General features: G+C 38.2%; 1 protein-coding gene across 2 annotated transcripts in view; it reads right to left on the reverse strand.

Annotated features, from left to right (window-relative positions):
- The window catches only part of LOC134512022 (cytochrome P450 7B1), a 129,922-nt gene that overhangs the window by 14,058 nt on the left and 99,084 nt on the right, over nt 1-16,780 (reverse strand). For both annotated transcript variants that reach the window (XM_063326959.1, XM_063326958.1), the window contains exons 2-4: nt 7,962-8,098; nt 1,030-1,626; nt 378-584 (exon numbers count right to left, since the gene is read on the reverse strand). In XM_063326959.1, coding sequence (XP_063183029.1) covers nt 378-584; nt 1,030-1,626; nt 7,962-8,098 — 941 coding nt within the window. The remainder of the gene's footprint in view (nt 1-377; nt 585-1,029; nt 1,627-7,961; nt 8,099-16,780) is intronic.

The following is a 16,780-nucleotide window of genomic DNA, read 5'->3' on the forward strand; positions in this document are numbered from 1 at the left end:
AAATACATTATCCCACTTTAATTTCAGAAAAGGGTCTTTCTTGGCAGTACCATACAGAAGTATTTGAAATGCATTAACACTTCGGCAGATGCTCAGAATCAAACAACTTAATAGGCATCAACTTTTTTTCAAATAATTGCAAAGCTTCGATTTAGCCTTTTGCATACCTTGCATAGTTAATTACCTAGGCTTTAATGTTTACATGCAATGAGAGTATCTACAGCTATAAACTACATAATTTATAATTGATGTAAATGGGTGTTATTATGTCAATTAGGCAGCTGTGTCCTCCACCTTCTCAGTAAACAGAAATGAGTGATAAAGCGAGTTTGCCGGCAGAGCCCCTCTTTTCTTCCTAACAGATAAAAATAAATTACCCAGGTAGACCAGGTTGTCCAATTGTTCTCTGGTGAGGTGGATGTTATACGTGGGCCCTCTCTCTTGACCTGTTGACTGCAGCAAATGGTCAATCTCGTCACGCACCGCTGCAAGAGCTTCTGGGTGCCGCAGAAGATAATACATGGCCCAGAATGTAGCTGGAATCGTGTTTCCCACAGAGGCCCACAGGAAGGCAAAATGATGTGCTGGGAGAAAATAAGTGAAAAGGAAGATTAATAGCGTTTATTACACTGATTAGATTTGCAGTGTGCTAATTAAAAGATGTTAGGACACAGACCCAGCCAAGGATCAGTGAATGCTAATGAGGACCAATAGGCTTCTGAAGTCTAATTTTCTGCTTAATGAGAATAGTTTGAAATGTAATGTCGGGGGGGGTGGGGGGAATAAGGGGAGGAAATGCAGCTCAGTTATAATCTTTCTCATTATCACCATTAAGTATCTTGTTTTACCACCTCAGCACAAAAAAAAAAATCAATTATCATAGAGGGTTGTTTCAGAGTAAAACATTTTATCATTAGCCAATTAGAAAGAACATAAAAAAATTTCAAGGTCGCCATTTTGCCTTTTTATTTCAAAGGTCTATAGTAAATTATTTTATTTTAGACAAGCAATCATTCATAAGTTTCCTACCTGCTTTGTCATAATCTCCAAGCAGCTCATATTTCTCAAATATATCTTGTCTGGCTTGGACCACTTTTGACCCTCCCAGCCATTTTGTCATGTTCTGAAGTAAAAAATGATGTATAAGCTCCTTCCGAACCTTCTTGGTAGCTCCTAGCAACTCAATCGGTATGTTTGCAGCTAAATAGGGAAAGCTGGCATCAAACTTGATAAATTTGTCTCTGATTTCACTAATAACTTTGTGGCCATCTGCAGCAGGAACTCTTCCATATAGTGTTACAAAACTGGCTTCAAACATTACAGAGCAGCAGAATTTGTACATTTTTTCTGTTTCCCAATCTGTTGCTTGTGAGCATTTCCATTCAAATATATCCTGGAGATTTTTCATCATGTGGTCAGAAATGATATCCAAAGGCTTGCCTTGTAGATACTGGTAGATTCTGTGCAGGTTTTCCTTGAGATCGGGGAATTTTCCTTTCGACAAGGCTGGGTAGTCAAAAGTTTTGGAAGCCATTTTATCAGCAAATTCATGAAATTCAAGTTGCTTGCTGTTTCGGATGACATAGACATATTGAAATGGGTCCATGATAAAGGTAATATATCTACCTGAATGGAAGAAAAGAAAAAAATAGACACACGTGCACTTTTATAATCTGGTGACACTTCAGAAGTAAATAAGAAAATAAGCCTGGCAATGTCTGGAAGAAAAGCATGCAGAAAATCCCCAAAGCGAAGATCTGTGAAGAAATCTGCAAAGCTAAAAAAAATTTAAAAAAAGAAAAAAAAAAGAAAAAAGGAAGATGCAACAAGTTTTATTGAGATTCTCTTTGTCAGGATGCAGATTTCACCTGCGTACACTTTTATGGCTCTTCTAAAACCAGTGTGAAGCCATTTCCATATAGACTGAGCTACTGGTTTTGCCAACTGTAGGGCACGGCCTGCAATTGTGGCACTCTGGAATAAATCATTTACTACTCTGGTATAATTCATGAAAATACAATACGGAGTTGTAGCAGCATTTGAAAGTTGTAGATTTTTTTTACCATCGGAAAGGGAGAAACACACACATTTCCCCTGTATGGAGGAAAGTGAATGTGTGGGGCTGGGGTGGAAAACATGCCACCCAGGCAGCTTTTCTTCGAGCAGATGACACAGAGACTCAAAATCTGCTGGTTATGGCTTTAACCGCGCACTGCAAACCCCCAACTTTCAAAGTCTCTCTCACATCTGTTTTTTGCCTTAAGTTTTTCTAACTTTTTTTAAGAAGGTGCTTGGTATCCATAAAGTGACTACCTTGGGATTTGATTTTGAAGCCATAGCTTACAACGGAGCAGCCTGCCACGTTTAATGTGGGCCCCATTTTGGGGTACACACTCTCCCAGCGCTATCACGCATCGTGCCAGGGTGCGCCTACAACTTCCTACCCTTCCTGAGGTACCCAGTGAGGTGACACAGTCGTACCTTCAGCTGCTTCTACAGAGCAACAGGATGGCATCAAGCCTGACGCTTTTTCAAGTTGCCCATGCTAGAAAAATCCTGCAATTTCTCCCTAAACCTTAAGTCAACTACTAAAGAAGAACGTTTTGGTGAACTATCATGAATCAAAATGCTAACGCTCCCAAAGCTCAATTAAATCTTAACTCTTCATAGATGATTCCTATGTTAAGTCTTAATTTAAGAGTTCTTGATCCTTAACTTGGAGAGGTGCATTAGGGAAAAAGGGTATCCGTTAAAATATCCTAGCTACAGACTCAGGAAAATAGCAAAGCTTCCAGCACTTACAGTCTAATTCTGTCTCACTAAAGGGACAAATCTCCTTTGATTTTAATGGGAACACTACATGCTTAACTGAGGACCAAATTTGGCTCTGTGACAGATGTCCTGAGATAAAGTAGTCACTACCACTAAAAATGTCAAGAAGTATCCATGGTTACCATACAGTGATATTTGAATTATCATAGTTATTCCGTATTCTGACTTGTATATACACACAGAGCTCTATGGTAAATCTGGGTGCGCTCTGGACTTTCTCTGCAATTACTATATGCCATAATTTCCCTCCCAATTACATCCACCGCAATTCTCGTGAACCAGTAAGGAAACATAAGCGATAAATCAAGACAGAATTTGACCCCCTTTTTTTGTCAACAGTGTGTGAAGGTTTTTAAGGTATTCATAGAGTTTGCTTTACTGTAACGTAACAAACCACAGACGTAAATTAATTTTTAAAGAATAAAAATATCGAGAAGCCAGCCCGAAAAGGAGATCTTCAATTCCCAGTCCTTTTTTCTGATCATTTCTTCCTGCCCAGACCACAGAGGCTGGCAGGAATTTTTAGTCTCGACCTCTGCAGGATCTTTGTTAGGAGTCCTAGAATTGCTCTCTCTTGCCAGCTTTCACCCACTGTCATGCTCTTTATTGAGGCTACCATCTTTGCGATCAAAGCTTGGAAAGATTGCCCATTGGAGCAATTTTTAATAAATAGATTTGGAGTGTTATTAACCCTAAAGATGAAAGCTGGCTTCCTAACTTTGCGTTTACAGGGTAAACAATTTAAGTTAAGATTTTTAATTAATATTAATTTAAACCATCTGTCCACCATCTGCTTATTTCTGATGCAAAATATGAGTTTCTTTGTGATCTTTAATCAGACACTTAGCAAACGCACATCAGTTCTTATCATTTTTAAGTAAGAAAATGATTTTCAGCAAATGAGTTTTCAGACAAATGAACTATTTTAGCAATAATTTTAAGTCAAAACTCACTCAACGCTAGTACATACTTTGAAAAAAAAATCTCTGAGAAACAGAATATTACAGATCCTGATTTTTATTATTCTCATCAGGTTCCTGGTAGCAAAAAGTAAGTATGTACCAAAATATAATTCATTTTGTAGAATCAAGTCAGGCTTCAGACCGCATCACTGCAAGTCGACAATATATATAAACACATATACCAAAATACTTTTGTTACTGCATTTAGTAAAGGTCTACATAGTTAGAAAAGTGGAACCCCTCTATAACAAAGGCAGCTTGTTTCCGTACCTCCCCGAGAATCTAATTTTAGATCTCTTAATTAGAAATAGACTAAAATCTAGGGCTAATTAACGGCGGTTAGAAAGTTGTTGTTGTGCGAGAGGGTATGGGAGCCTTTAGCAATTACAGTCATACTCGCACACAGATGCACACCGGTTACCCCAGTCTCTTCCATACAGGAACAGATTGCTAATTACAAAACCGTGCCCCAACACCTCCTCTACCCTGAGCAGCAAACATCCGAACTGGAACAAACTTTCTCACCTCAAGCTACGATTTTATATTTTGTGAGTGTCAATATGGTCCTTAATTTTGCTTTTTAAATCCTGCCGTTGTCCCTGGTGAGGTCTCTTCCCACTTATTGTCCCTGGTGGTGTCAGAGACCAACAAATGCAAATCTTTCCTAAAGTTTTCAGTTATTATTTGGTATTTTAAAATGCAGCTTCCTCCCTCCCCTCCCATGCCCTTTCATTGCAGCTAATGCCAAAAACCACCTCTCAAAAGTAGCTTTATCTGAAACCGAACCAAAATCTTGATGCTCGTGAGTTTCCATCAGAGTACTGGTAAAGGTAAATGCCACATCAGCCAAAAGTGGAGGCATATCACACGCTCCACAAATCAGGAAGCCTTAAATATTGAAGGTATTTCTGTAGAAACCACTGGGGACCAAGCCTTTCCTTGTTAGATTGTAAAAAAATCCTTCCACGCAAAACACTAAGTAGGCATGTCCATACAGAAATGTCACACTGCAAATCTCAACAGTTTAAGTTACTGAGCTTTTTATTTAGTACCATAGAAACAAGTCAAAATAAGAGATGTATGCTTGTTTCTGTAAAAAGCTCTACGAATATTTTTTAAATATGGCTACAGAGAATTCATACTTCCCCATCCAATCCTTCAGTCTGCATTACACCCGTGCTGCAAATAGCCTGGTTATCTCCCTTTAGTTTACACAGTCTCCTAGAAATAGAAGATTGATGTGGAAAATATGAAAATTGTCAACTTTGGTAAATCTGAGCACAGAAACCAGTATTTGTATGATAGTTAAGAAATTACTCTAATAATGCATTCTGTAGCTTTTTAATGCTAATGATGAAAGACAAGCATTTCAGATGGCATCTAATGATGGATGTTATTTCGGTAATGCTTGCAGCAGACTTCAGCTGGGTAAGGAGTTAATGTAAATTACCTTTTGCCTAAGAGAGAAAAATGTGATATGTTACTGTAGGTGTATCGTGGTTTAAAAGAAAAAAATGACTTAGCAGCAGCATTCTAAAAGGCAAGTATCTTCAGTAAAAAACCCTAAGATTATTTTATTAAAAGTTGAGTTAGTCTCAGAGTGTTGTAAGGTTTGGTATCATTCCTAATAACTTGTCAAGAAAAAGAGACGAAGTTTAATCCCGAGAAACAATGACAAAACTGTTTCAAGCTCTTGAAGTCCTTACCTAGCCGTCTGCCTATGCTGCTGACCCTTTACATGCAGCGAGGTTGGCTTGGGAAGTACGATCATCTCAACATAACAGACTCTCTCTCTCTTTCCCCTCCTTATTCTTTTCTTTTCTCTTCTCTTTTTTTTTCCCCTGAAGACTATCGCATTTACGTAATCGTCCTCTTATTAGGGAGATTCTGCTGAACTGCTGACAATGATGTACAGTGGTGCTTCGCTGGCATGACGTTTGGGGAAAACGATTCTGCTGCACCACCACACAAAACCAATTAGAGAACTATTTTCTGCGACAGGTCAGGAATTTACATTGTTTCTCATAGAAAGATGTGCTTTTTAATTTCTTTATTAAGATGACATCCATGTCCCTTGCGACTTTTAGGGATGACAATCATTTGCTCATCACATGGGGGAAGTACAATCAGCGAAATCGCATTACCGGTACGGGGCAATGCCAGAAACTCCAAGCATCGTTCCGCATTTTCCAAATGAACTAGTTTGCGAACCAATAATTAGAACAATATATATTGATAGAATTTTTTGACAGGACCTTTAGACACCCACCAGGGGGGTAAAGTAATGATAGTCCATATACAGCAGGCTACGCTATGTTTGCCGAACATATACACATCATCTTTGTCAAATCAGTAAGACATATAGAAATCCCGTACGTCTTCAGATCAGGACATGATCGGCAGTACTAACTAGCTTCAGCTTCTTCCTTGACTTGTGGATGACAAACTGCTTCTCTCTAGTGAAGTCCTGACGGTCAGTATTTTCATACCGCAAAGAGAGAACTTAAAGCGGTAGCTCTGATATGACAAATTCACAAAATCAAAGATTTCCCTGCGTAAGGCTGAAATGATACCCAGAACTCCCTCCGTTTACCTCAGTCTCTATTAAGGAAAGCTTCCTCAAAATACCTGAACACAGGGAGATAAGTTGAAACAGAATTTTGTTTACCATGCAAATAGAAATTCGTGAAACTAAATTACACTCGTGGATTGCTTAAACACACAAATCTCTAAACATAGTCTCGCCTAAAAAAATAAAGAGGTGAAAGAGAAATAAATATTTGATTAAACACATTAAGGATTCCGAAGTATGACTGTATCTGGTTTTATGAATGTAGTAAGGTAGCCTCTAAATTATAATTATTAATCTGTATTCGTTAGAAGCCACAACTGTATATAAAATGTGAATGTCAATTAACAATTAAAAAAGACTGTATTTCAATAAAAGTTGGTCTTGTAATGTGTCAAACTCACTTGCAAGATGGAAAAAAAATCTGAGCATACCAATTTCCAAAGAAAAAACCCTGAGTGAATAAAAAAATCACACATTTAATAGCAGTAAAAATGCTCTTCCAAAGGAAAAAAAAGAACAGATTTGGTAAGAGGAAGAAAAATTGTATTAATTAAACATACGGCTTGCAATTTAATTAATTGACTTTTGAAGAAAAAAAATATTTTTATTGCAAATATTGCTTATATGGAAATATAAAGCTACTCCTACTGCCATGAAATTACAAAGCAAACTTTATGCTTTACACTTTACATTTTTATTTGAAACTCCCTAAAAATATAGGAACAGCTAAAAACGAGATAGGCTTAACTCTGAAGTTGATTATTTGATCAAGGATATCAGCATGTAAAGGGGCAAAAGATCCATTACATCCACCTACACTAATAAGGGTTTGCCCTTTTCTGAACAGAGGAAAATACTGAATTTTAAATTGATTTTAGTAAAAAGTACATCTGTGTGTATATACATATATGTAAATTTATATATTTAAGTCTCATTCAAGAATCCAGTTTCATTCTATGTTTTTCTTCTACAGCAAAGTGTCTCACTCAAATGTTTGTATTTGAGCTAGTGTAGTAATACAGCTATAAATACAGAAAGCAGCAAGATTATATCATACTTTATTATATTGTTATTTTCAGCATGCATGATCAGCGTAAGAGGCTGGCAACGGGAAGTTTCTGTGTTCCAGTCCTGATTGTATCACCGAGTCAATGTGTCATTCATTCCCTTGTGTTCCTGTCAACCAGTTGTAAAATGTGTGAGAACATATTCTGCACTTTTTTCTTAAGTGTTTTCTAAATTTAATCTGATATTTTTCTGTGCCGTGTCAAGATGATCTTAGTTCTCCCTTCTTTAGGGAAAAAAACACAATACACAATTAAATGTGCTGGCAAAAATCTACGTTCATACATTACATGCCTACAAATTCTGTCAATACACATATATACCTATAGCTGTATATAAATCCCCATGCTCATAATTATATCCTATGGACACTTATTATGCATACAATTCATGTGAATTTAAGTGATTTTTATTGGCCTATACTACACAAATATGTTTTTGGTTAAGGAAGATTCTAAACTAAACATTTGTATTAGTATTTAACTTCACTGATGGAAAAAAATCAAGAGAAATACTAAAATATTTCTCACCGGCAATATGTACAGTGAAAATATCTCCAAGTTTCTTTTGTTGATCCAGTAAGAATTTGAAAGCATCTTTTCTAAAAATCAAAGCCTTCCCAAGGTAAGGAATCCAGCCATTTATTAGCGGGGGCTCTCCAGTCTTCCTGTTAAAAACAAACAAACAAACAAACAAACAAACAAACAGGAATTCACTTTGGCATGAGAGCAACTCATCTTTACATCTATTTCTATATTACACTCAGACCCGCCGTCTACGTATATAATTCTTGCAATGTATAATATGTTGTACAGAAAGTTCTTCAGATATGATGGCAGGTTAAATCTAATCACCCCTCTGAGCACAGAAGGCTCCGTGTGGTGATTAGGAAAAATAAGTGGGAGAAATTGAGATGCATTTAACTACAGGTCGTCCAGTTATTACCATCAAGTTACGGACACAGAAAAATGACATTCGGTAGAAAATCTCCCAGCGAAGGGTCCTCTCATTTTCAGTATTTGGCGTGTCAGAGGAAGATGTATCGGAAGGCAATTATGACAGATTTAGGTAAATAGGACGCCGACATACCACACAAAACAACTAGCTTTACAGATAACGTTTTAAGAATTTCAGTTTACCAGCACACAGATGAGCTACCATTCTAACTAAACATCTTTAAAATATAGAATAATAACAGAGGCCAAACATTTACCATAATAAATCTTAGTCTCCGTATATTAATAGTCTTCTAAGCTAGGAACGTGTATGAACAGTTTAAGATGAAATTCTAGATACTGATGTTTGCGTTCCAGTCTAAAAAAGCAGCCACGGTGTGTTAGTTATGCTTATGGAATAGTATAAAATACCTTTTAAGAATCTAATAAGTTACATTTTTCTTTACAAGGGAAAAAAGGTTCCCACACTGTCCTATTCCTGACTGCAAGCAAATGTCTTTCCTTCGTGCTGGTCTTTAGTTGCTTGAATCTGATTTACAACAAAGAAACATAAAGCGTGCTTGCTCTGGAAAGGATTAAAACAAATATTCACGAACAACTCTGCTGCTACATCCCATCTGTGAAGGTGACTTATACTACATGCAGAACAACTCATTCTGATTAAACACAAGATATTTACTAGCTTGGATCTAATCAAAGATCAAGGGATCACAAGCTTTACTACTATCATACACAGCATGGATTTTTATGTAGCTGGATTAACCCTATCATAGTCACATTCTCCCTTGAACTGCTGTAACAGAAATGAAAAAAAAAAGGTCAACATGATATGCTGCATTTAAAATTTTTATTTTTGTAATTACAACTTTCTGAGCAGGAAATTACGAGGGATTTGATCTCGTACATTAAAAAGTTGCTATAAATTTAATTTACAGATAAACAGATGTGGCCAAACCGAGTTGCATATCTCAATCTCTTCCTGTTTCACTGACTACTAAGTCTGAATGTTAGTTTCCAGGAACATCCTTTTGTCCTCTGGGAAACTCGTAAACCTCCTGGTCCAAACCTGACAATCTCACAGCTGACACTTTTGCCCTGGCTTTTTGGTTTCCTTGGGTTTTGTGGCTTTGGGGTTTTTTTTGTTTGTTTTGTGGTGTGGGTTTGTTTTTTTTTTATTGTGGAGAAGGTAGAGTACCTCTTTTTTCAATACCTCCCATAAACCACTGCAATATCCATCCTCTAGCAGTCAAACACCACCACTATTTACCCAAGTCGTCCAGAAAACTTTGTAACGGTTAATTCTGTGTTAAGTGAATACAAGAAAAGAACTAATCTGAGATTACACGAGAGGGATCACCAGCCCTGGATGCATAACAGCCCACTCGATACCCTCAATTATCCTCTCCAAGCCCATAAAGAATCTGAATGATTTACCCAGTTTTTTCCCCCTCAGACTATTAAGTCCCGAGAGCGGCCTCCTTTCACTTCCCGGGCTGGACACAGCATCCCGTAAGTAGCATCCTGACAAATATTTAGATAGGCTTTTTTGTCATCTTCTAATTGAATGCATCTAATTTCACCCTCCACGTTCTGTCATTCGGTCAGAAGCTGTATTCTTCACAAGCTCTCTGCCGGGTAAAAAGGAGGCAGCTCAGAAATCCAGGGGAAAATTAACTTAATGCTCCAAGTCTGCAGGATCACATCAGGGAGACATTTTGCCATCGCAAAGACGTGAGGGTCATCGTTCGCTTCAGACATGTTTAGCTCAGCAGCAATAAGCTTAACACTGTTAAACACCGTGTCAAGGCTACGCGGCTTCCAGAGGAAAATATAACACCAGTTCAACTTACGACCCACAGCAGACTGATAACAGAAATGTGTCTTCATTTCTAGCTTTCCTTCCCTTTGGAAGATGGAGGTCATCTTCATGACTTATAGATGTCTGCCAACACACAGCAAAGAAAAGAGCGCCGCGTATATTTTAGTGCCTCCCAAAATACAACGCTTGGCTGCACAAACTTTTAAGCAGCGCGGTGCAGCTGACCCCGGCTTCCTTCAGGACTCTCACCCGCATCCCTGCTACCTCCAGACATTCCCACCGCCTTCAGATGCTACACTGAACCATTAAAAAAGCCCACAGAAACTTTTACTGGTTAATTAATTTGTTGACAAACTTTAATTCCGGACTCACAATTCACAGCTGTTGTAAAATTTGATAAATAGGCAAAATATTACGAACGTTGAAGTTAAGTCTTTCTCATGTTACAATATATAATTTTGTATCAAATATAAAATATAGTTAGGAAATATAAAAAAGCAATATGAAGTGTTCTGATGGCAATTTAAATCTGCAACTTTTTTAATTGAAGCATTCAGAACATCTTACCAGATTACCTTTTATTCAGTCCTAGTTTAACAGCTTAAATGCTAATTCTAGTTCTGATTCTGATTCTGATTCTGATTCTAATTCTAATTCTAATTCTAATTCTAATTCTAATCCTAATCCTAATTCTAAATTCTAATTCTAATTCATAGAATCATAAAATTCATTTAACACACCTTGTAACATTCCCAGGCCTTTTCGCTCCATGTTCCTACGTTTTTTACAGATTGGGCTGGTTTTGCTTATATACAGGAATATCTTTACTTATCTAAGAAGCCTCTCTGAAGTCAGTAAGACTCAATGGACAAATTTCTCACATATGTGAGTGAATTTTACAAATAAAGCATCAGCAACATGTCCAATGCAATCTATAAGTAGACGGATAAGTTACAAAGCGGAGGGAAAGCAACAGAGTTGTATCATCCATCATTGTTAAACAGATAATTTCAAATGGTACTATGCAAAAATCAGATGGCTACAAATACAGCCCGTAAATAGAATGAACAGATTTTGATAACTGTAATTTTTCTTTGCTTTCACAGAGAAAAGATACTGCCTTGTTAGCAAGTAATGAAGTTGAAATGTCTACTCGATCAAAGAAGGAAAGTTTTGAAGTTAGTTTACAGTTTCGTCAAGAGAGATTTTTTCAGCTCACCCAAAGCACAGAAGTCATTGGCTCAGGTGTGATTATTTAGCTACTGAGGTAAGGCGGTATTAAAAAATGTGGATGTCGTACCTGTGTCTCAGTTATGCTAAGCAGCAGTGATGCAACAAAGCAGGAGTAAAATTGTCCGCAACACAAATTATGTGAAAAGTAGATTAAAAAATGTATTTTTAAAATTCAACATCTCTAAACATTATGTTTTCAATTAGTGAAAGGGAATTATTTGGGAAACCCAAATAAGGTAATTTGTTAAGCTCTATGAACGTTAACATAATATGTTTTTAATGGTAAAAAAATAGCCTAAAGATTCACAGGCAAACAGACTTTGTCAATGTTATCTCTCATAGAAATATCGTTGCTTTATAAAAGCACACAAGACTATTCTTTTGCTGGTTACACCACTTCGGCTCCTCTGCAGTGTAGGGAATAGGATGAGTGTAAATAAGAGGAGAATCCTTCTCATTTCACTGGTTATTTGTATTCCAAAGGAGCAGATGCCTTCCAAATTATGCAAAAATCCACAGCGCATCTCATACTATAGCAGATGAACAGGTTAATTTTTCTCTTTGCACATAATAAATCATAAGTGCTTTAACACCCATAGTCGCATTTCATGAACATAAACCTTCTGTTTAATAATGTCTGTTTACAACTAGAATCAGACATACAGTAATCTCTTGCCTGGGATAAACATTAATCCAGATCTGTCTAGAAAAATTATACAATTCATTACCATAAGTAATCTCTATTGTGCCCTGTGCTTAACCTTCATCTTTTTTTTTTCCCTGTCCTATAATCTTGCAAATCCACTGGTGGTGTATGATTGGCATCTGGTGTTAACGCAGCCTTCGCTGCACACAGCACAGCTGAAACAGCCCGACACGAACACGTCACTCTGCAGGGTACCGCAGGTTCAGCTGACCACCTCTCAACAACTTTCACCACAGGGCGAAAAAAAAAACAAAACCCAAGCCAGGGAGAAAAAGGTCTAACAATACCCTTTGCCACAGAGGAGCCATTTTCACTTTCCAAACCATAGTTACCATCCACAAAAATTAAAGGTATCGGTCTGATTTTCCCATAGCATCTCTAGTCAAACCACAACATCCCATGTCCAGGCTGGAAGACACCGTGCCAGGGGACTTTAAGGAATGGAACTGGATGGGTACAGAAGTAGAACAAAAGCTATTATGAACATGTCAAAGCAGTCTGAGATTATTCACAGGCTCGATCACAATATTTAAGCAACAAGACATGACAGACAGTGTCTTTCCAGGGGCTTATGAACACTCTAACTGTGAGGAAAAGAATGAGGCCAAAGGCTTCAACCCCAAGAGAGGTAATCCCCAGAAATGTGGTGTCTGCAGTGTCTTCTTGTATTATGAGAGAGAGAACACAGGAAACTTAGGACAGGAGAAAGCCAGTAAGTCCACTTTCCTCTTTTTTTAATTTAGCAGTTCCAGTTCTTCCCCAGACCTGCTCATAGCATTAGGTGTTTTGTATCTGTGAGGACAGAAAAAAATATTCTCATCCAAATATTTGTCCACAAAGCAATTTTTTGATACTTATAAAATTATGCATGCCTTAAATAATTGGTCTAGATTACCTGCCTCAGTGACCTCCTGGAATTCTGAATTTTCCAGGTTGAATACATGCGGTATGAAAAAGTATTCCCTGCAGAACAAGGTTAGCAATATACGGTCTTCTACTTTTGAATTCTCAGCTCAAACACTTCCTACAGAGGTAAGGACCACACGCTGCTCCGATCTGATCACTATTTGGAGGCTTATGTGGAGTAAATGGATGCATCAGGCCAAGTCTTGACAAAGAGATGCAGACATGGATTGACTCAGTGAAGAAGAAACAAGAGCCCTGGGATGGAAAAAACTTCATGCTGACGCCGCCCATACTTTCATCTGGGTAAAGTGATTTCATGCTGCAGTATGGATAACCTTTTTTTTTTTTAATTAAGATAAAGATCACTCATAAAAGAAAAGGAGAAAGACTCAGGAAAAATTAGCAAATACACTTTTGAGCACACCAAGGAGAGAAGGGTATATCTGCTCTCCCAAAAAGAGCAGTAGAGCAAAGACAGACTCTAGTGGTGATGTGAGACAAACTAGGAGATATGCTGATGAAAACAAACCAATTAACCAGTGAATATAGTGATTTTTTTTTTTCCACAGAAAAATGCAAACCTTTTCTTGAAAGTTTTTCATGTCAAGAACTTCTGGGATTTTAATCAAAATACTTTTTTTTTCCTGTAAAATCATACAAGGTTTTTGTTGCTAAGATCTCTAATGTGTTGTAATCTGATCATCACAGGAGCCTCTTCATTTTTCCCCTCTTCTAGTAATTTCATTTGGGTCATCCCCAAATATAAAAAAAATACCACTACTCAACAATTCATTCAGTACTTCTGAAATCCTGCCCTCTACGAAATCTTATTCCTGTGCTATTTTTTAGGTGCCGTTACCTCAACACACTGTAGTTTCACATTGTACGTATCACCTCTTCACACTTCAAAGTTGTGTGTTGAAGGAGACATTCATAAATTCAACAACTGTTTGTATTGACTGGTTGGGACATGGCCTAAAAAGGCTGGGGTAAATACCATCACAGGAAAATTGTCTGAACAGTTTAAAAATGGCAATCCACCAAAAACGCACTTTCAGCTCAGACTTTGTCAGAGGCTGAAAATTCCCAGAATGGTCCTACACAAAATGTAAAGTTTCCTAACAGCTGGGATAGGAGTCATGGTGAAGACAAGACCTGGCCAATACGACAATAATTCAGCAACTTTCACTGCTTATGGCCCCATCCTTGAAATCCTACTTTGTTTCTGCTCTGAGTGAGGTCAATAAGAGCAGCCACGACAACTCAACATTTTCCACGATCAAGCCCAAGGTTATCTTATTAACTCTTACATTTGAGATCACTTGCCCAGACCACGGTCTGCCTTGATTCAGCTTTAATCAAAGAAAAAAGGGCTAGGAAGGGATGATAGAGGTTACTTATGCTATGCCTCCTATCCCAGATGGGGTGCTGTGCACCAGTATCTTGCCTCATATTTGTCTATGCTGTTCTTGAAGTTACTCAGTAACGGAGTCTCTACAGTCTCCCCAAGCAATCTGTCCTTATTATCAGGGAGTTTCTCCTCACATTTAACCTTTATTTTCATGTTGTACCTCATTCTGCCTCTGAAGGATAAGAGAATAAATGATTCCCTTCACTTCAGCAGGAGCCCTTAATGTATTTAAAGGTAGTTATTATGTTCTCCCTTAGTCTTCTTTAGATTAAACAACCTCAATTTATTCCAGTATTTCCTCATGACTATTCTCCAGACCTCTACATACTTATGTCACTCCCTTCTTGATTTTCTAACGTTAGCCCATGCCTTTCTGTACGGCAGTGTCCTGCACTGAGCTCAGCAGAGCAATTACCTCTTCCATCTTGAGGGCGACGCACCCAGCTTTGCCTCCTAGCACAACCCTGGCTTTCTCTGCAAAATCACCACCGTCTTGATAAAATCCCAGGCTGGGAACCATTACAGCCCTCAGCCTTACAGTCAGAACCATTACAGTCCTGTCCAGATGCTGTTGATTAGTCCTCTGTGTGTTCCAGTTCGCCATGAGGAACGCTAATCCCTCCTTTGCCGGCTTGCAGCCGCTCCTCTTTTGGTATTATCCACAAACATAAACACTTTTTTTCCTGTATTCGTCTGAGAAGGATGGGATCAGAATATGAAGTCCACCAGTATTTCCTTTTACCACTATCACAAACGTATTTATGCTGCACACTGACTTTACCTAAGAGAACCCAACAGCTCTCCCCTAACATCCATCTCTTTCATAAGCCATTTCTGCACTTTAATATACTGCCTCGCTGCAACACATGTTAAAACTGTACACAGTAAGTAGCTCATAGTAGGAAATCATATTAACCGTCTGGCCTAGAAATGACAAGTGAAGTGTGGATAGGAATGTCAGCACTCCCCACAGAAATATATTCAAACAGGCAGAAATCATTCCTTACGTAATAAAGAACAAACAAATAAATTCAGGAAATCTCAGAAACAGTGGTGGGACATTATCACATTTTAAAAACCCTGGTAACAAGGAAAGCGAGGAGAATGTCAGATGGAAAGATATTGCCACTTCTGTGTGCAGCAACTGTATTTTCTTTGAGTATGTAGCACACGATTTCAGAAGTAAAAAAACCAAAATTGTAAAAATCAAGTATTATTTCCTATAAAACTGTATGAATGCTAAATAATGCAGGATGTTCATTAGAAGAAAAAAGGTAATGAAAATAGAGCCTTCATTTCATGTAACTGAGCTGTCCAGAAGTTTGGTATCTTGGTTAAGCCGGACATCTTTTAAATTCTCTATAACCACTAGAGAGAAAAGCAATGAATGGAAGTATTGGTCTTTATTAACAATACAGATAGGTTAGAATTGATCATTCAGTTAGCAAAGAGAGGATGGCTCCCTTACATTTCCCTAATTCTGTCATATCTCTTCCCACGTTTGTTTTTTTACATCAGTTTTCCTGGACCACTCAACCACAAAGTTTTTTCTCCCCCGCATGATCCCTCTGTGTCCTTTCACCCTGGCCGCCCATCCCTCCCGGGGTGGCTCCACGGACCTGCCACCACCGCTCAGCTCCTTGGCTCACCCACTGTTAACTTCCTTCTCAACCCAAGCTCCTGCTGAGATCTGGGGAGCCTCTGCCCCCGTCTCCTGCAATACATTCTTAGTCCAGATATTGTCCACCTGCTTCCACTTCCAGTTCATCCTCAGTCAAATCCCTTCTTGAATCCTGACCACCAGTGTCACCACGGCAGAGCACATACATCCTGCATTGGCACAGAGAATTGCGTACGGCTGTTGGTGAGTCTTGTCCAGTTTCCCCGCCATCCTCCCCTGCCTGCCCATACCCATCTGTTGTCTCCTGCCTTAGACAGAGATAGGAACAGCCTTTCTACAGTTTACGTCTACACTGTTCGTTGCAAAATTATCTTAATTCGTGAGATCGACCAGTAGTGACAAAATCACTCCCTCTCTCCATTTCCCCTTCCAGGGAATATTAGCCGTTTTCAAGAAGCAAGCACAATTCAGAATGCATGTGTGTGTGTACGTGTGTTTATGCACATGTGTTTATGAACACAGGTTATGTGTCTATAAGCATACCTATTTTATATATATGCACACACATACGCATATGTGCAAACAGCGAGCAATTTCACCATAGGAAAAACTGAGTGGTGTTGCAATTGTTTTTGTAATGGTAACACAAACATTCAGTTTTATTGCAATATTTAGTTTTATTGCAGCAAAATTCTGA

The sequence above is a fragment of the Chroicocephalus ridibundus genome, chromosome 2, assembly GCF_963924245.1.
Source record: "Chroicocephalus ridibundus chromosome 2, bChrRid1.1, whole genome shotgun sequence".
In the NCBI taxonomy this organism is placed as follows: Eukaryota; Metazoa; Chordata; class Aves; order Charadriiformes; family Laridae; genus Chroicocephalus; species Chroicocephalus ridibundus.